A 20,102-nucleotide genomic window follows, 5' to 3' on the forward strand; every position below is an offset into this window, starting at 1 on the left:
TTTGCACCTTGTGGCTGCAGCAGCTGCCCCAGCACAGGAGGGACTGAGAACAGAGCGACCACCCCCAGAGAGACTTTCTGAATTTGTCATCTTTTTCAGAGCAGTGACAGAGTGGTGTCACCCGGTATTGTTCATTTTGTGTGCTGGGGGTGCTGTGCCTGTTAAATAAACAGGTTCTTTCCATTTCTCTCTGAGGAATCCTTCCCAAACTGGTTGAGGGGAGGGACCGTGTGGGTTTGCTTTCTGGAGGGGCCCCTTTGGAGGTTTTCTCCTAAATTTGCCCTAAACCAGGACAGCAGTCGGGGAGCAGCCCAGGGCCCTTCCTGCCGGGCTGGGGCTGTCACAGGGCATTGGTGGCATCGCCAGCCCCACTGCCCAGCACTGAGCTCCCGTGTGACACTGGCGGGGCTGGCGGGTTCCTTAGCGCTGCTATCGCCTTTTAAATCACCGCCCCTGCAAGCCCCGACAAGCACTGTCAGCAGTTCCAATGCAAAGAGGATTAGGTTTCAAAAGAAAGAGGTATTCAACAGGAACACAAACACACTCGTTTTTCCAGCACAGCCACTCTGGAAAGGCTGAACACCCCAGGCTGGCTGCAGCCCCTCCCTGGCACCCTAAATTTCGTGTGGTTTAGTGATCTCAGCCTGCCTTGCTGTCACTTTTGGGGTGTCATCTGTTTGATCAGTGCCTGCCTATGGCAGGGCCCCACGGCAGCCAGGCTGGTGTCGTTGCTGGTTTTTGTTTTACGGGGGTGGCAGAGCCTGCCCACATCCTCCCACCCACGCACTGTCACTGGGTTTGCTTTGCCCTGCCTGGCAGGTAACAGCCCCCAAAAGCACTGAGAAGCACCCATGGTGGGTCAGCCCCGTGTCCCCTCACACAGGGTGCAGTGTTTGTGGGATCTCTGTGCTCCTGGAGGGATGGACTTGGGATTCCCGGCTCTGCTCCGAGCCCTGTGCATCCTTGGCCCATCACCATCCCATGTCTCCTTTCTCCCCTTTCATGGGAGGTTGAAAACTCACCAAGAATCTGCTGGAGGAAGTTGAAAATCCAAAGCAGGAGCCAGCTGAGCACCCGGACAGGCACATGGTGGCTGTGGGCATGGACCCTCCACAGCCACGCCACCCCAAAATCCTTTGGGAAAGTGCACCCAGAGCCAGAGGCAGGATTGTGAGGGGATCAGCACCATAGCCAAGAGGGAAGGGTCATCCTGAGCTGGGAGGAGGAGGATGAAAGCACCATGGGATGAAGGTGTGTTAGGAGCAGAGAGCTCAAATAAAATCAACAGGAAATTATGGTAGAAATCATGAGCTGCAAAATACACCAAAAATTTCTTCTGCTTCAGACAAAAATTCCTTCTGCTTCAGACATCTACAAAAAATACCCTATTAAACCCAAAATCAGGGTCCTACCCCAGCCTCTACTCATTTGCTGTTTACTGCCAAACACCTCCACAGTGGCAACTGACTTTTGCTTTGTGGCTGTGGCTGCTCACATCCTGTTGCTGGAAAATGATAAAAAAATGTTTAAAAATAACACAGCAAACCCCAAAAACTGCTGGGTGCTCACAGGAGGATGGGCATGGCCACAATGGACGAGCAGCAGAAGCCCCAAGCATCCCCAAGCAGGGGCTGGGGTGGTGATTTGCAGAACCATCACTCCTTGGCGATGGGATTTCCCTGCAGGGGCAGGTCTGGCTGGAAGGGGAGCACAGCAGCCAGGCTGGTGGCAGTGCTGCCACCCAAGGAGCACCACGGGACTGCCCTTCTGCCTCCCCAGGGCCCCTGTGGGCCAGGGACTGCTCCGAGCATCCCCAAAGCTCCGTCCCCAGCCCATCTGCCGCCCCAGCCCCGCTCCCCGCCTGCCACTCGGGGAGGCTCCCGCTCCTCATTAGAGGTCGCAGCCCCTGAGCAAAGATTAATCTGGCACTTGTGCGAATTTATCTGCCTGAAAAGAGAGGGACTGGCTCTGACCTCGCAGTCTGGAGACTGGTGGGGAGTTTACTGTCCCCTGAGCTGTCAAGCCAATTCCCTGCAGTACCAAGCTGTTGTTCTTGGCATCTGCTAGGCAGAAAGGCTGTGAAACACCCCAAATATCTGTTTGTTTTAAAAGGTAAATATTAATTTCAGGATGCTGTTTACATAAGCAGATTCTTGCAGCTTGAACTCACTGCCTTTTGCTGGTGTCACATGGCATTAGTGTGTATTTAACATTTATTTAACTCTCCTTGGCCCTGCTTTTGCCAGATGGCAGGCAGCCTGCACGGCCAGGCAGGGCTCAGCTCAGGGCTGCTCTGAGCGTGACAAGGGGCTGGGCTGAGGCTGCAAATTTAAAAGTTTGAGCAGTTTTGTGGCTGCAGGTTCCTGAATGACACCAAAACACACTGTGGGTTTGTGTCCCCAAGGCTGGGTGGTGTCCCTGCCTCCAGACACCAAAAGCAAGGCAACCAGGGAATCATCCTCTGACAAGTCCAAACCTGTGTGAGGGCTCTTGCCAGGCACTGCAGTCTGATCACCTTGGCCTGATCCTGCCTGGCACTGATCTCCCTTTACTCCCTTGGGAGCAGATCTGTGGATCCCAGCAGCCATCCCAGTCTGCTTGCACTGGCTGGGACACCCAGAGCTGAAACCCTGAGCTGCACAAGCTGGGGGTGCCTGGCCAGCTGGTGACATGGACAAGTTAATCACGTCACAGAGGAGCTGATGACATGGCACAGGACAGGATACCATGGCACAGGAGCTGCTGGCTGGCACCTGGGGTGCTGAGCAGTGAGTTTGTTCCTGGGGTCCTCAGCAGTGAGTTTGCTCTGGGGTCCTGAGCAGTGAGTTTGTTCCTGGGATCCTGAGCAGTGAGTTTGCTCTGGGATCCTGAGCAGTGAGTTTGCTCCTGGGATGCTGAGCAGTGAGTTTGCTCTGGGGTGCTGAGCAGTGAGTTTGCTCTGTGATCCTGAGCAGTGAGTTTGTTCCTGGGATCCTGAGCAGTGAGTTTGCTCTGGGATCCTGAGCAGTGAGTTTGTTTCTGGGGTGCTGAGCAGTGAGTTTGCTCTGGGGTGCTGAGCAGTGAGTTTGCTCTGGGATCCTGAGCAGTGAGTTTGTTCCTGGGGTGCTGAGCAGTGAGTTTGTTCCTGGGGTGCTGAGCAGTGAGTTTGCTCTGTGATCCTGAGCAGTGAGTTTGTTCCTGGGATCCTGAGCAGTGAGTTTGCTCTGGCATCCTGAGCAGTGAGTTTGCTCTGGCATCCTGAGCAGTGAGTTTGCTCTGGGGTGCTGAGCAGTGAGTTTGTTTCTGGGGTGCTGAGCAGTGAGTTTGCTCCAGGGGTGCTGAGCAGTGAGTTTGCTCTGGGATCCTGAGCAGTGAGTTTGCTCTGGGATCCTGAGCAGTGAGTTTGCTCTGGGGTTCTGAGCAGTGAGTTTGCTCTGGGATCCTGAGCAGTGAGTTTGCTCTGGGGTGCTGAACAGTGAGTTTGTTCCTGGGATCCTGAGCAGTGAGTTTGCTCCTGGGGTGCTGAGCAGTGAGTTTGCTCCTCTCAGTGAGATGCTGAGGGATCTCACAGTCATGCACAGCCCTGATGCACAGCTGCGACTGCTGAGTGCTCACACGTCCCTTTTCTGCCTCTCCAGTCACTCACTCTCCCAGCACAGGGCATTTTTTGGGTAATGCAGCACTGACAGTGTCACTGCTTTCTCAAACAATGAAGAAATACAGCCAGATGGCCTCTGGAAAACAAATAAGATATTCAAAACAGTATCAGCCTCTTTATGGCTGCAGCAGACACCCATCAGCTTGGATATACAAACGAGGAAGATCTGAGATGGTTTCAGGGACAGGATTACAGCTTCTGAGCTGGGCTGGACACCCTCATGCTCAAACATTGGTGTTTGAAGAAAGGGACCAGCATGATAAATAATGTCCCAAGATTTTATCACAGAATTATTGCCTGTTTGGGCTCGACAGCCGCTGTGTGCTCTGCTCTGCCTCCCACCTGCTGGACAGGTCTCATCCCAGCCATCCCCTCCTCCTGAAGTTTTTGCTCAATGAGATCCCATCCCCTCCCCCTGGACACACTGCCTGTCCTGGCAGTGCTGACCACTCCCACTGTGCCAGCAGAAGCACTGACCAGCCACCAGGACTGACCTTGGGAAACTCCAGCCCTCCCTTCTGGCACCATCTGCCTCGCTCTCCTTTCACTCAGTTCTCACCCTGTTAATGATGCCTGCACTGAACTTTCTCTTCTCCTTGTTTGGAAAATCAGTTCCCAGTGAAGGAAGCAGGCAGGGTGCTCTGGCCTGCCCTGTGAGACAAATCCTTTATCTCATTTCTCACTCATTTCTATGACAGTAATGACTTTTTTTCAGCATTTTTAGAGCTACAAATACCTGTGAGATGAGAGATTTCCAAACAACGCTCCCTCTTGCTTTTGTGTTTGCTGTTCTCTGATCAAAGCCATTAATCCTTGCCACAGATCTGCCCTCCCTGTAGAGGAAATGGAAGGACAGAGCTGGTGTGGGAGCTGGGAGGGGGCAGCAATGGGGTGAGGAAGGGCAGGACAAGGCTGTGGGGAGCAAGGCTGGCCATGCATCTTTGCCTGACAGAGCTTGTTCCACCCGGGGCCACAGCCATCAGCTGAGAGCCTCCCTGCCTCCAGATCAGCCTGCAGCCCCCTGTGTCATGTTGGTTTTATTCAGGGGGGGGGCTCCAGGCTATGAGGACTCATAGAATGAGAGAATCACAGTGAGTTTGGGTTGGAGGGACCTTAAAGATCATCTCATTCTCATCATGGCCAAGGACACCTTCCACTGTCCCAGGTGCTCCCAGCCCCGTCCAGCCTGGCCTTGGGCACTGCCAGGGATCCAGGGGCAGCCACAGCTGCTCTGGGCACCCTGTGCCAGGGCCTGCCCACCCTCACAGGGAAGAATCTTTTCCCAATATCTCAATCTAAGCCTGTTCTCTTTCAGTTTGAAGCCATTCCCCACTGTCCCTGTCTCCCTCCAAGTCCTTGTAAACAGTCTCTCTTCATCTTTCTTGCTGGTTTCCTTCAGGTACTAAAAGAACAAAATTAGCTCACTCTGTCAATAATTAGCTCACAATTACCTCTCTTGTCCAGGCTGAACAATCTCAGCTCTCTCAGCCTTTCCTCACAACAGAGCTGCTCCATCCTCTAACCACCTTGGTCTGGACCTGATCACTCCCCTGGGCTCACTCCAACAGCTCCATGTCCCTCCTGCCCATGCTGCTCCCTTTGGTGGAACTTCTGCATGAGCTGAAGGATGGGGACCAAACCCAGAGTGGTGTTTCTCATCAGTGCTCAGGTCGGGGTAAGGATGTGCCAGGACAGCAAACAGAACTGAAAAACCCATCCTCAGAGCACAGCTCACTCAGCTTGGCACGAGCTGAGCTATGGGATGGCAGCAAATATCCAGAGCAGAGTCCAAGCACCTGCTCATGCAGCAAGCACCATTCCCTGTGCACCTGGTAGAGAATTCACCACAGAAAAAGTGTCTGTGACCCAACTGCCTGAGATCCAATTCAATGCTCTAAAGAGGGTGGGAGCACCTCTTGACTTTTGGAGGGCATGTATGAATATTTTGGTAGTTTACTGGCTATAGATACATACCCTGTATAGTGGCTGTGTATTTATAGTCCTAAAAATGCTGTTTGCAAAACTGTGGCTGCTCCCTGGGGCGTGATAGATGTATAAAAATACTGAGAAATAAATATTAATATATATCTACCTCTCCAGCATGTGTGTCCTCACACACTGCACTAAGTCATTTTCTTGTCCCAAATACATGATGTGTTCAAATGATAAAAAGAAAAGGGTTCCAAATGAGGTCCACATGCCTGTAGAGTCTCTTGTCTCATCCACCAGCCTATTTCAAGGACATACAGCAGCATCAGCTGAGTGAACAGGTGTTGCTCGGTTGGACGCAGCACAGAAATCCAGACTCATAAAGCCTGGGTGGGTTTTTTTCTCTTGGAGCAAATAAACCCTGCTCTGTCTAAAAGGAAAAATTGCATCTGACACCTTCATTTGATGGCTGTTGTTCCACAGAGCACGAGACAAGCTCAGCTCTCTGTGCAGCTAAAATCTGGGGAGGTGGGGAAGGAGAGCTCCCTGCAGGGCAGGCTGGGGCAGAGGGGATCTCCATGGGGTGTGCCCCCCTTGCTCACAGAACATCAGGGTCTGGAGATCATCCTCCCTGCAAGACCATGCCCACATCTCACCCATTGTAGGAGCATCAGGGGTAGGATGGTCAGGACAGAGGGACAGGAGAGATCTCTGCAGCCAGGGCTGGAACTTGGGGTTTATTGCAAAGGGCCTGGGGGCAGGGCCCTGCTGGGAGCTGCCAGACACAGCTCAGAGCAGGCTGAGAGGGGAGAGGGGGAGAGAGGATGAGGGGGAAAGAGAGTAGAAGGGTAAAGAGTAAAAGTGTAAGAGCGTAGAAGGGTAAGAGCGAGAGGTCCCTATTACAATACCATAAATCTTCTTCTGTGCTGAATATTCTGATTCTCACCAACCAATCTAGTACAAGATACAAATCCTACAGCATTTCCATACAGCCTATAAGAATCATTACATCACCACACTGTGTTACATTTTAAACCCTAAAATCTCCTCTTTGGGCCTCTTCTGCCAAGCTGTAGGGTCTGCTCTGACTGAGCAGACCTGTCTGCAAGCAGAGGGTGTTGTTTCATCAAAAGGGGATCACCTTCAGCTGGCCATGCCATTGTTTTCCAGTTGTTCAGTAACTGAGAGATCTCAAAGCTTGCTTTCATTCAATCTCACTTATAGTTTCTATAATCTCAAAATCTTTTGCCAGGCAATCATATTGATAAGGCTTTCCTGTTTCATTTCCCTGACAACCCATGACCTGGTATTGCAATGCTGTGATGGCCCTGCTGAGGGGAGAGAATGATGCATCTGACTCCAAGGATATCAGATGGCTAATTAATTACTTTATTATACTGTATTATTCTATACATCTAAATCTGAACCTGCCACTCAACCCTGCACACACTGCCCAGAATCTCCTGACCGTCCCCCAACAGTCCCGACACACACACCTGGCCCTGACAGGCCAAGGAAACAAAACCCCCTCACTGTGGGTAAACAATCTCCATGTTGCATTCTACTTTGGCACAAACACAGGCACAGCAAATGATAAGAATTGTGTTTGCTTTCTCTGAGGTTCAGAGAATATGAATCCCAGAAATATTCTTGGGAAGAATTGTGCCTTGCTTTTCTCTGTGAAGAGAAATGTGGGGCTACAACCTGGCACCACTCATCTCAGATCTGAGAAAGAGCACAGAGATCCCATTCCCTGCTCACACCATTTCCTCTCCCTAGAAGACACTTGCTGGAGGAACAGCAGGATGGCCTCATTTCAATCATGACCCTGCTTTTGTGAGGAAGTCACATAAACTTATGGAAATGTCCCCAAAACTGCTGTCCAGAGCAGCTACACCCTTCATCACCATTGAGGCCTGCCAGACCAAGCTTTGTGTGTACCTTTCCCTGGTATTCCAGGGGCATTATTTAGACAACCCTCTCCTCTCTGTGGTTTCCAAAGAGGCTATTCCATGTTTAGACACCAAACAGCAACGCAGACCCTTGTCATGGAGCTGCTTTGTGCCCTCCATGGCTTCACCAAAGCTGTGGAAGAAAAGGGAAGATTAAAATACATTTGCTGCTCCCTTCAAAGCTGTCCCCAGCGCATCCCAGTGCTCTGCTTTGTTCTCCCAGTCCTCATCCTCCTCTCCTCAAGCTGAGCAGTGACACTTCACACCAGGGCTCATCTCTCAGGGCTGTGGTGCTCTGGAGGGATGGGACACAGAGCAGGGCAGCAACAGCCCCACACTGTCACCACAGCAGCTCCATCAGCACAAAGAGGGCTCCAGCCTGGTGAGCCTCAGAGAGGTGCCAGGCTGTGACTGGCACATTCAGGTGATGAGAAGCTGCTCCCATCCCGGTGGGCTCAGAAGAAGCCCTGCCTGCCTCTCTCCCAGGAGCTTCACAGGCTTTAAGGAGCGGCTAAATAAAAACAAAGCCCTTATCAGCGCCCCACACAATGGCCCTTTCTGCTTGACCGGTGTCAAGCTGGCTCCAGCGAGGCTGTAGATGACACAGGAATGAAGTGGTGGCAAACACAGGCCAGAGCCAAGCTGCAGCCAGCTCGGCAGGAGATAAGAGCAGCATGGGGGATGTGGGCTCTGGCAGAGAGGGGCTGGGGAGCAGGCAAAGCCACAAAGTTAAAACCAGGACAATGGCACTGCATGGATGGTCCTGTTGTTCCAGTGCAAATTTGGATCTGGTCCATCCTGGGCCATCTGGGCCCAAGAGATTCCTGTTCCCGGCCAGCAAACTCCAACGGAGCCTGTGGCTGGCTGAGCATCAGGGGTGAAACTGCTGAGCTGCAGGGCTGGGCTGGGGCTGCTGCCAGAAAGCACAGCCCAGAGCTGGGGAAGGTTACACCAGGCTGCTGGGAGCATGGTCCTGTGGGAACTGCACTCCTGACCCTGTGCCCCTTTGTCCCCTGTTGGGGAGGATGAAACAGGAAAGCCTTATCAATATGATTGCCTGGCAAAAGATTTTGAGAATATAGAAACTGTAAGCAAGATTGAATGAAAGCAAGCGTTGAGATACCTCAGTTACTGAACAACTGGAAAACAATGGTGTGGCCAGCTGAAGGTGATCCCCTTTTGATGGAACAACACCCTCTGCTTGCAGACAGGCCCAAGGCTCAGAGCAGACCCTGCAGCTTGGCAGAAGGGGCCCAAAGAGGAGTTTTTAGGGTTTAAAATGTAACACAGGATGGTGATGTAATGATTCTTATAGGCAGTATGGAAATGCTGTAGGATTTGTATCTTGTACTAGATTGGTTAGTGAGAATCAGAATATTCAACACAGAAGAAGATTTATGGTATTGTAATAGGGACCTCGTGCTCTTACCCTTCTACGCTCTTACACTTTTACTCTTTACCCTTTTACTCTCTCACCCCCTCACCCTCTCTACCCCTCTCCCCTCTCAGCCTGCTCTGAGCTGTGTCTGGCAGCTCCCAGCAGGGCCCTGCCCCCAGGCCCTTTGCAATAAACCCCAAGTTCCAGCCCTGGCTGCAGAGATCTCTCCTGTCCGTCTGTCCTGACCGTCCTGCCCCACGATGCTCCGACAATCCCCGAGGAGAGCTCACAGATCTCAAGGCTGTGATTAAACAGGCAGTGACTTGAGGGCATGGACAGTGCCCTAGGGCAGCCAGGCTGGATCTTCTGCCACATCCCAAGAGCTCTCTTTCACTGGAGTGAGCTCTTCCTAGGCTGAAGCTGGGCATCCATGGCCACACTGGTACCAGCATGACTCAGTAACTGGTGAGGATATCTCCCTTGGCATAACAGCCTTCAAGGCCATTTGGAAAATGGAGAAAGGAATTGTATTAGGGACATTTGAAAGTTGAAGGGGGAACGGATGTCAAATTCCAAGTAGATTGTCTGTGGCAGTAGTCAGAGATAATTCTGTTCTGTTGCATTTCAGATATTCTGCAAATCTGTCTAGCAGTGGGTTTCCAGATGATATAAAGAGCCTTAAAGGAAACTGGGTCCTGGCCCTGCTTCCAGGACCACATACATATATTATTGCTGGGAAGGGAAACCTCAGCTATAACCCATTTTGCAGGCACATATTTTCCTCCTACACCTATTCCCAAGTTTTTTGGGGCATTCCTGACCTAGCTGGCATATTTTCAGCTTCCCAGAAAACACCTAAAATGGCAAATCCCTCCAGGATGGGAGCAAAGCTGTGCTTCATTTTCAGATGCTGATTGGACTTCAGCATAAAGAAAAGGCTCTTCCCCAGAGGGTGCTGGCACTGCCCAGGCTGCCCAGGGAATGGGCACGGCCCCGAGGCTGCCAGAGCTCCAGGAGCTGCCAGGGGTGCCCAGGGTGGGGCTGTTGGGGTGTCTGTGCAGGGCTGGGGCTGCCCTGGCTGATCCTGGGGGTCCCTCCCAGCCCAGGACATTCCATGATTCTATGAGGCTGCAGCCTTGACAAACCCTGAATAGGAGTCTATGAATAGTGAAACTCTTGTGATCCCAGCCTCTGGCATTTCCAGGTTTTGAGGTATCCAAACAGTGAAAGCTTTGGCTTGTATGTGTTTCCATCTCACAGCTCCCTGGGACACACCGTGGATGTGGTTTAGAGCTGGGCTTGGAGTATGGGAAGTGCCAGGAGAGAGCAAAACCCCTTTGGTAACAGCACCTTGTGGCAGCTGCTCTCTGCACAGAGAGCAACAGGCACAACATTTCCCAGGCCCTGTCCTGGGGAAGGCTGTGAGAAGATCAGAGAAAAGAATGAGAAACAATTCTTATCTCCACTTGCTGCACCTGGTGTTGTGAACATGTAGAATGTGTTATGGAGATTTGTTTACCAAAGGGTGATTTCTTAATTAGCCACTGGCGATGGTGTTTGGATTTCAAGGACCAGCTAGGTCAAAGCTGTATTGGACTGTCTGTGAGGCAAAGGGTTTCTCAATAAATATAGTATAATAAATTATTGATCGATCAGCTTTCTGCAATCATGGAGTTAATGCTAATTATTACCCAGCCAGGGCTGTCAGACTACAACACACCTGAGGGGCTGGGCTGGGGACAAACCTGTCTGGCCTCAGGTATTGTAAAACCTTTGGAGGTTGTGTGCAGGTATTTTAGCATCTTTTGCCAGTGTACAGGGATTTTAGCAACTTTGGGGTTATGTGTGCAGGTATTTTAACCTCTTTTGGGGGTGTACAGGAATTGTAACATCTTTTGAGGCTGTACAGGTATTATAGCTCCTTTGGGGACATGTATAGAGGAATTTTAACATCTTTTGGGTGCATACAGATACTGTAGCACCTTTGGGGATGTGTGTACAGGAATTTTAACACCTTTTGGGGGTGTACAGGTATTGTAACAACTTTGGAGATGTGTGTAAAGGTCTTTTAACATCTTTTGAGGGTTTACAGATATTGTAGCACCTTTGGGAATGTGTGTACAGAAATTTTAACATCTTTTGAGGGTGTAGAGGTATTGTAAAGCCTTTGGGGATGTGTGCACAGGTATTTTAACATCTTTTGGGGATATACAGGGATTTGAGTACCTTTGGGGTTGTGTGTACAGGCATTTTAACAGCTTTTGGGGTGTACAGGTATTGTAGCACCTTTGGGGGTTGTGTGCAGGTATTTTAACAACTTTTTGGGGCCCACAGGTATTGTAACAGCTTCGGGGATGTGTGTAAAGGTCTTTCAACATCTTTTGGGTGTGTACAAAAATTTTGACATCTTTTGAGGATGCAGTGGTACTGTAGCACCTTTGGGGATGTACATACAGGAATTTTAACATCTTTTGGGCATGTACAGGTACTGTAGCACCTTTGGGGATATGTGTAGAGGAGTTGTAACCTCTTTTGGGGACATACAGATATTGTAACAGCTTTGGAGATGTGTGTAAAGGTCTTTTAGCATCTTTTGGGGTTGTACAGGTATTGTAGCATTTTAGGGATGTGTGTACAGGAATTGTAACACTTTGGGGTTGTACAGGTATTGTAGCATCTTTGGGGACCTGTATAGAGGAATTTTAACATCTTTTGGGGGGTGTACAGGTACTGTAGCACCTTTGGGGATGTGTGCAGGAATTGCAACACCTTCGGGGTTGTGTACAGGTATTGTCACACTTTGAGAGGAGCCAGAGGACGGCTCTGTGAAGGTTACACCCCAGAACCCGGCTGTATCTCACCCCCAATCCCCGCAGAGCCCCCTGCCCTCCGCTCGGCCCCTTCTGCCCTCCTCGGAGCCCCTCCTGCCCGGCTCGGAGCCCCCTGCCCTCCTCACAGCCCCTCCTGCCCGGCTCGGAGCCCCCTGCCCTCCTCGGAGCCCCTCCTGGCCGGCTCGGAGCCCCCTGCCCTCCTCACAGCCCCTCCTGCCCTCCTCGGAGCCCCCTGCCCTCCTCACAGCCCCTCCTGCCCTCCTCGGAACCCCCTGCCCTCCGCTCGGCCCCTCCTGCCCGGCTCGGGGCGGGCCGGGGAAAGCCGCGCCCCCGCTCTCGTCACGGCGAGGGCCGGGCCGGGCCGGGCCGGGCCGGGCAGGAGGCGCCGAGGATCCGGGCCATGGTGGGGATCCCGGGAAGCTGCCAGTGTGAGAGCCGGGAGCGGGGCACGGGCGGGAGGCAGCGCCGGGCCGGGCCGGGGGGAGCGGGGCCGAGCCCCCGGAGCGGGCCGGGGGAAAGGGACCGCGCTTTGTATCGTAGTCCATAATTGCACCTCTGATTAATGCGTGTTTCTCAGCGTGCGGGTTCACTGCCCCGCAGTGTGGGCCTGGGGACCCCCAGCCGCAATCGCAGCCCGGCAGTGCCCGGGTTTGTGCGGGATTTCCAGCCAGGAGGGGTTCTGGAACAAGGGGTGCAGCCCCTCGGCAGGGCTGGGGCCGGCAGTGCCCGACCGCGGTGCTGCAGCCAAAGCGGGCTTTGCTTTGCACCCTCCTGGCACTGCCCGCATTGCCTGCCCAGCACCGGGACACCTCCGTGAGGGGTCTGGGACACTTTTGGAAACACCCACGGTGAAATATCCACGGCAGAGCTGGGCACGAGTGTTTGCCGTGCTGCAAACTGAGGGCACACAGCGACCTGGCACCCGCGTGTGCGAGCCCTGTGCGCATAAATCCTGCTCGCAGCTCCGTGCAGCTGGCAGGGTGGGTATCTTCAGCTCCTTTTGCGTTAATTTCCCCAAAATCCCGCGTTTGTTGCCAGAAGTGTTGTGCCCTCTGAAAGCTTTGAGGTTGGCAGGAGAGCACGTGGTGCCTCTCCCGTGTTTCAGCTTCCTGAGAGTTTGTGTGGCCTGTGCTGGTTTGTCCGCGTTTGGGATGGAAATCGAGCCATGCTGGATGGGGAGTGAGGTGCCGATGGAGCCGGGATGTCTGTGTGTGCAATGGCCATCACACATGGGCTGGATCACGGCCCCAAGGCGACTCTGTGGCTAAGCATTGCTCAGGAAAGGGAGAAAAGCAGTTCAAAGCACATCCCAAAGCTCAGGAAATTCAGGAATCTTCAAATGAAGTGTGATTGCTCATAGGGAAGCAGTGTAAAGATAGATGCTGATGCTAATGTGGAAACCACTCTGAAAGCTGCATTCCCGATATGGAGAAGGAATTACCAAGCGACAGAAGTTGGTTTTGTACTTTATGGTGCTGCTTAGGGCAGAATGTGAGGAGATGATGGGGTGAGGCCGTTACCCTTGAGGCAGTGGGAAATGTGAGTCTGTGGAGGCGTGCGGAGTTTAGCCAGCCGTGTCCCAGCTGCCTGGAGAGCACCGTGGTGGCACAGCCGTGTGCACGTCCACGTGGCTTTGGAGAGCCCGGGCACCTGGCTGCTGACCTTCATCTTGTCAGCTCTGAAGAAAAGGCCCCACAGAAGGAGCTGGGCTGAGATCGTGTGCTTTAACCCTGCTGTCCACAGTCTGTGCCCAATCTCCTTTCCCCAAGCTCCCTTTGAAGTCAGTCACAACAGGCGCTGCTGAGGGTGATTCATCTCTCCAGTCTTGGACACCTCTCTCTGAATGAGACAAATTCCTCCCTGGAGGTGCCTGGGCTTTTTCATTGACTGCGAGGGGAGCCCAGGAGAGCCTGGCTGAGGCTTTGGCAGTGAGGAGCTGGATGAAACAAATCCCACCCAGTGTGTGTGCTCGTGGTGTGTGCAGAGACTGGTCACATTCTCCCCTGCTTCCCTCAGAATGAGCTCAGGGGCGGGAGTCAGACCTTTAAAATCCTGCTGAAAATATTTGAAGCTAAGGGGGACAGGGATCTTGTGCCTCCATCTTAGCTTCAGGGTGGGTACCTGAAACCAGTGCCTCTCAGCTGGGACACTTTCTGCAACATGGGACAAGTTGTTTGAATAGTTTATTGGCTCCTGGCAGGAATGTATGGATGTGTATGTGGCTGTTGAGTTTTGCAATATTAAAGCATGTTTGAAATTAGGAAGAAATTCCTTCCTGTGAGGGTGGGCAGGCCCTGGCACAGGGTGCCCAGAGCAGCTGTGGCTGCCCCTGGATCCCTGGCAGTGCCCAAGGCCAGGCTGGACAGGGCTGGGAGCAGCCTGGGATAGTGGAAGCAGTCTCTGCCCATGGCAGGGTGTGGAACAAAGTGATCTTTCAGGTTCTTTGCAGCCCAAACCAGTCTATTATTCTGTGATTAGGGCTTTTCATCTGGGTCCTGCTGACAGCACTGAGCCAGCAATCACTGACCCAATGGCAGCAGGGACAGCAAGGCCCCTGGCAGGAGAGGGTGAGGGCACCTGGAATGCTTGCAGTGACTCAGTGGGAACTGAAGTGAGGTGTTTTTATTCAGTGTAATGTGTCTGTGGCCCAGCATTCATTGGAGAATACTAAGGATAAGCCTGGTGAGCCCTGCAGCTGCTTTATAAAGATAAGCACACAGATAGGTGCTGAAGTTATCAGGACCTTTGTGGATAGATCAGGTGAGGATGCCCTGTTAGTGCCAGCTATTGAACAGTGTAAACACTTGTACAAGACATCACTCAATTCTTGGGCCCAGTGCTAGCCCAAGAACACTGTTGGGGTTTATCAAAAAAGTGAATAATCAGCTGTAGACTCATAATTTTTATAAATTAATCATCTGCATAGCCCAATGATTTCTGATTTTTACAGATGCTGGCAATGTCAGGAGGTTGCTTGATTTCTTTGGGTGTGTGTTATAGAGAAATGGATCAGTGCTCAGTGTGAAACTAACAATGGGGAAGGAAGGAAGAAGTGTGGGATTGCTTTGAAACTTTAGGATGTTCCCTGTTCATTCAAGGCACATGCTGGCTCTCATGAATACGCTCTTCTTACATGGATATTTCCAATGGCCAGAAATTGAAATGCATCATTCAGGGACTTAGTCTTGATTTTCATATGCTGTAAAATGAAAAGCTTTAGGTGTTCCTCTTCCTTTGTGCCAGCGTTCAGGAAAATGAAATAAATTGAAGTTTTAAAGCAGTCAGAGGAAAGAAAAAGAGTTTTTTTATTTGCTGGCACTCTGAGGATTGAAAAGAGTTTGTGCTTGGGGAAGGGCTTGTGGAGTTGACTCTGTTGGAAGCAGGACTGGAGTGGAATAGTGAGCAGAGTGCTTTCCATCATCCTGAGCTGCCAAGGAGTCCCAGGCACCTCGAGAGGCTGCCATGAGCCACTGGAGAAGGGAGAACTGCTCAGGTTTCCCTCTTGCTGGCAACAATCAGAGGTGAACCCTTCCCCTTCAGAAGGAGGAGATTGCTGTAAGACTCAAAAGGTGAGAAGTGAATCCACCTCTCCCTCTCTGATTTAAAAAGTCCCAGGGAAAGGGTTTCCACCCAGGCTGTCGATTTACCTGGAACTCTTCCAGAAAACCACCTTCCTGAGGGCATTTGTGCAGCCAGTGTCTGGGGCTTAAAACTTCTGCTGTGTCCCTGTCACCTTCCCATCTCTTTGTGCCACATCCTGAGTGTGTGCACACCCTTGTTTGATTCAGCTACAGATGTATCCTGGACATCATTTTGGCTGTATTTGTGCACTCCAGGTTAACCAACCCTGACTTTGGGAGTCAATTAAAATGTCCTTAACTCCATTTCATGAGAGAGCAGTACTACAGGTAGCAATTTTTCTGGCACTCAGACTTCGAGGTCAAATTCTGCACATTTTCCTCAATGACATGCTTGGCACACTTGGGATAATTTAAAGGATCAGACTGTTCAGGCAGGGATTTTCTCCAGTGTAGATTTATGTTGGTATTTGAGGTTGTCATTGCTCATAGCCCTCAGCCTTGGAGTGCAAGGGTGTTTTCACAAGATATGTGGCATGCTCTTGGCTTGGCTTTGGGGCCATAGGTGACACTTCAAAGCTTGCTAAAAATATTTTTAAAATATTACAGAATTCTCTCATTGCAGGAAAATGCAGGATTTGCCTTTTCTTGCCTGTGGATATAAAATAATCAGACAAATACTTCATGAGTGCTTGCAGACTTATTGCTGTAAGATTGGACTGGATAGACACACCAGTTTGTTTGCATCAATACCAGCTTCCCTGCTTATCTGTACTTTTTAATCCTTATGATCTCTTGGGAGTTGGCTTTCCCTCCCTAGCAGTGCACCTGGTTGCTGCAGCAGGAAGTTTCTCCAGATCTGTCACCTGACACGCTCCCACCTGGCCTTTGTGTGTGCTTGAGCCCGCCTTTTCTGCCAGCAGGCAGCAGGAGGAGGAGGAAAAGAGGGATAAAGCCCTAAAGGAGATATAAAACAGGGAGGCTGTATGTGTTTGGGGTGTGTGGGAGTGGGCTGGGGAGGGGTGGCTGGGTCGAGTTGCTGGCACTGGTGGCACACAGCAGGCTGGCAGCGCTGAGGAGCCAGTCCAGGGACCCTTCCTGCCCCCCACCTGGTCAGCAGAGACTCTTCAGTCGCCTTAACAGCGGTGGTGAGCACACAAATGGGCCTGACAGCCCATTGCATCCCGGCTAGCTTTTGTTTGTGGGTAAAAACCAAATATTTGCTTTCTGCTTTAAAGCTGTGCACGCGGAGCCTCTCCGGATCTGGCTGCAGGTGTTGGATCAAACAGAGGTGGAGCAGTGGCTGCAGTGTGGGATACGGCTGTAGGGTCACACATGCTCCTGGGCAGGCAGAACTCCTGCTTGTCTGCTTGGAGCTTCCTTTTCTTGGGTGGGTATCGTGGCCTGCAGAATTTTGTGGCTGTATTCCCGAGAGCAAGCACTTCCCTGGGCCTTGGCTAAGCAGAAAGTTAATTTAACACTTTTTCAGAGTATGGGGACAGCTCAGCCTGCAGCATTTCCAGGTGCAGATGAGATTAATTTGCTTATCTTGGTTGAGGGCAGGTAGCTGTGCAGGGGAGGTAGCAGAGCCAGGATGTTAAAACACAAAGAAGTCAAATGTTCCTCTGTTCCTCCCCCATTTGTGCGAGCTCGTTTGCATGAAAACACCCGTCTGGCAGATCTGCTGCAGGAGCCTTCCCTCCATCTCCTCCTCCTCCTCCTCCTTCAGGATTAGCTTTGTTGGGGGCCAAGAAGCCACCGATGAATTGTGACTGGAAAGGGCTGAACTTTGAGGGGAGATGAAAAAAAATCCCTCGAAACATTTGCAGCCCTGGCAGCGGCTCCGCGGGTCGCTGGTGGGGTTTATCCTCTGACATCATGAGGATCTCTGACATTTCTAGCTTAGAAACAATAACTCGCCTTATCCGTCGTCATGTTTTTCTAATTAAAGACAAAGCTTGGTAAATATTTTTTAAATGATTGAATTTCCCAAGTATGGAAAACACATGTGGGGAGTCAGGCTGGCTGCGTCCGACGCGCCTTTTCCCACCGCGTCCCTCGGAGCACGCAAGTGCAAATACAGATTTAGAGCTGTGGGTGACAGGTTTATCTGAGATGATTGGCAAGGATTTATAAACCAGGAGGGGATTTACTTTGCTCTCCCTCCCTCCTCTTCCCCCTTCTTCCCCTGCCTCCCCGACCCCCGTCTCAGAAATAGGAAATTGGGATCACATTAAACCCTAATTGGTTTGGCTCCAGCGCTGGTTCAGTGGCTGCCAAATAGTTAATTTATTGCGTGAGAGTTTGGCCCTGTGTTGAGAGGCAAATTTGCTCGAAGCAAGGCATCTCTGTAAACCATACATCCATTCCTGTGCCAGGTCCTGTTTACAGCATCTCCAGACTGGGGTGCAGGGGTTGCTTTCCGTGCCCATCCCGGCAGGACAGCGCAGGGGGACCCCGCCTCCCTCGCTCCCCTGCCAAAACGCTCTCAGGAATTGTTGCCTAAAAGAGCTTAAAGTGGTTTTAGCTGGACTTGGCGCTCGACGTTTGGAAACTGCCAGCTAGATAAGACGTGGGAGGCTCTCAGGAGAATAAATGCATCTGTTTGGGAGAGAGCAGCAGGCCTGGGCTGTCACCGCGGAGCGGGGCCAGGTGGGGAGTCCCCGGGGGTGGCAGGATGGCTTTTCCTGCGTTGTGTCAGCAGGGCAAGTGGGAAGCTGGCATGTCTGGCTGCCCCACTGACATCCTCCTTGTTCCTGCCCTTCTCCATGGTGGCTGGATTTGTTGTCACTGGCTCACGGACATGCTGGATTTGTTGTCACTTGCTCACAGACCCATGGCATCTAGTGGTGTTTGAAGTTTTCTGGGAACAGACCCATGGCATCTAGGGGTGTTTGAAGTTTTCTGGGAGATGGGCTCCAGCAGGAGAGTTTGCAGGACAAGCAGCCCTTGCTGAGGCCATCACTGCCTTCCCCAGCACTTGACAGGGAATTATTTGGATTTGAGAGGATACAGCAGCCACAGTTAAGGACTCACTGCTAGCACGTCTCTGGTGTGGAGTATGACTTGAAAGAGGCTGTGTAAGGAATAAATCCATGGCTGTGGCATTTTATTTCGTTCCTCGCTGAGTTAAATAACAAACTTTGTGTAAGTGAGCTGCCTCCAGCTCCGAGGCAACAGAATTATCACCGCCGTGCTCAGCAGAGCCCTTTCTGTGTCAGCTGCTATTTCCATTGTGAACTTGATACCTGAAGGCTCAATATTGTGACCCTTTAATTTTCAGCTGCTGAAACGTCCCCTGCGAGCTGGCTAAAGGGGAAGAGCTCAGAGGGGAACTTGCAATGGTTATGCAGTAGGAGCAGTGTGTTTCTTTGGGTATTTCTTAAGTGCTCAGTGTTTAGGAGAAATTGATAGGTAGTAGCAAAGCACATTTAGCAATACTTTTCTTTCTGTAGCTCTTGCTTCCTGGGATGTAATAAAATCCATTAAGTTCTATTTATGATCAAAGGCCCAGTATAGTAATAGTTTTATTTGGATAATTATGGCTGTTCTACCAATAATGAAAATACTGCACACTTCCAACACTGCAGTGTTTAGAGGGGTGCAGGGTTTTGGCACAGCCAAATGTTTGCAAGTTTTGCTGAAGAGTCTCTCTCTCTAGAGACCAGTTGAAAAAAATTTGGATCTAGCTGAATCCCTGTAGGAAGGCATGTCCTGCCCACAGGTGCCACATTGGGCCATGCTGCCCTGGGTTTTCCAGCCACCCACAGAGGTGCAGCAGGATAAGGCAGACCAGAAGGGGACAAATTGGGCAGGTATCAGAAGCAAATGTGGCATGGTTTGTTTTAGAGAGAACCTTTTCATCCCCAGGTCTGAATACAGGTTCAGCATTCAGCTGGGAGCAGCCACTCCCCACTTGTGCATCTCCTGCCTCGTTTGAAATGCAGCCACTTCTGGGCTGAGCTGCTGTAATTACTTTAAAGCACATCGTACTTCCACCACTTTTGGCAGGAAGGAAGGAGGAATAGTGTACTGCACCGCCAGACAAAATAGAAATCAACAATTGGGATTTTTCTCAAAGAGCAGATCTATCTTCTCTGCCATTAAACCCGACTTGGATGGGAGCCTTGTACCCATTTTGCTTTCCCGGTGCGAGTGTGGTGTTCTGCAGCTCGCGGCCCGCGTTCATGGGAAGATTTAAAGCAGCAAATTCTAGCCAGGAATTCTTTCTAGCACTTTGCTTTCCTTCTGCTGTTTGCCTCCCTGTTCACACTACAGATGCTGATGGATCACCTTCCGTGGTGAGTAACGGGACACGCTGTACTTTGTGGTGCTGGGGAAGTGTGTGTGTCCTCGGGAATGTTCTGCAGGGAGGCACTGCCTGTGTGCCACAGCTCCTGCCCTGGGGAGTGCCAGTGCCTTGTTCTGGTGGCTCCCCTGTCAGTGACTGGAATTGTGAGTGGATCACCTGCATCCATTTACTGGGGTTTATTCACCGCTCTGCTGCAGAATACCTGACTTCACATCACTGCCCTTGGCCCACCTGAGTTTCCACATTCCACAATACACTGGTGGTGTCCTTTTATCTCCCCAGGGGATGATTTTTTTTCCATGAAAGCTTGGTTTTCCCTCTTTATCTAGGCATGCTGAGCACCTAGAAGTTAATTTGATGGAATCCTCTGAGAGAGAATCTTGGTTTTGCACTGCAGTTTGCACTCCAAAAACATTCCCATGTGCTTGTCTGTTTTCATCTTGAATATTTGTCTTTTTTTTCTTTTGTGGTATTGATTTTACCAA

At 51.2% G+C, this 20,102-nt stretch overlaps 1 protein-coding gene across 4 annotated transcripts in view; it reads left to right on the plus strand.

Annotated features, from left to right (window-relative positions):
• Nucleotides 1–12,092: 12,092 nt before the first annotated feature.
• The window catches only part of CBFA2T2 (CBFA2/RUNX1 partner transcriptional co-repressor 2), a 59,666-nt gene continuing 51,656 nt past the window's right edge, over nt 12,093–20,102 (plus strand). For all 4 annotated transcript variants that reach the window (XM_058036371.1, XM_058036373.1, XM_058036372.1 and 1 more), the window contains exon 1: nt 12,093–12,155. In XM_058036371.1, the coding sequence (XP_057892354.1) occupies nt 12,128–12,155 (28 nt within the window). In that variant the 5' untranslated portion in view covers nt 12,093–12,127. The remainder of the gene's footprint in view (nt 12,156–20,102) is intronic.

The sequence above is a fragment of the Melospiza georgiana genome, chromosome 17 (genome assembly GCF_028018845.1).
Source record: "Melospiza georgiana isolate bMelGeo1 chromosome 17, bMelGeo1.pri, whole genome shotgun sequence".
In the NCBI taxonomy this organism is placed as follows: Eukaryota; Metazoa; Chordata; class Aves; order Passeriformes; family Passerellidae; genus Melospiza; species Melospiza georgiana.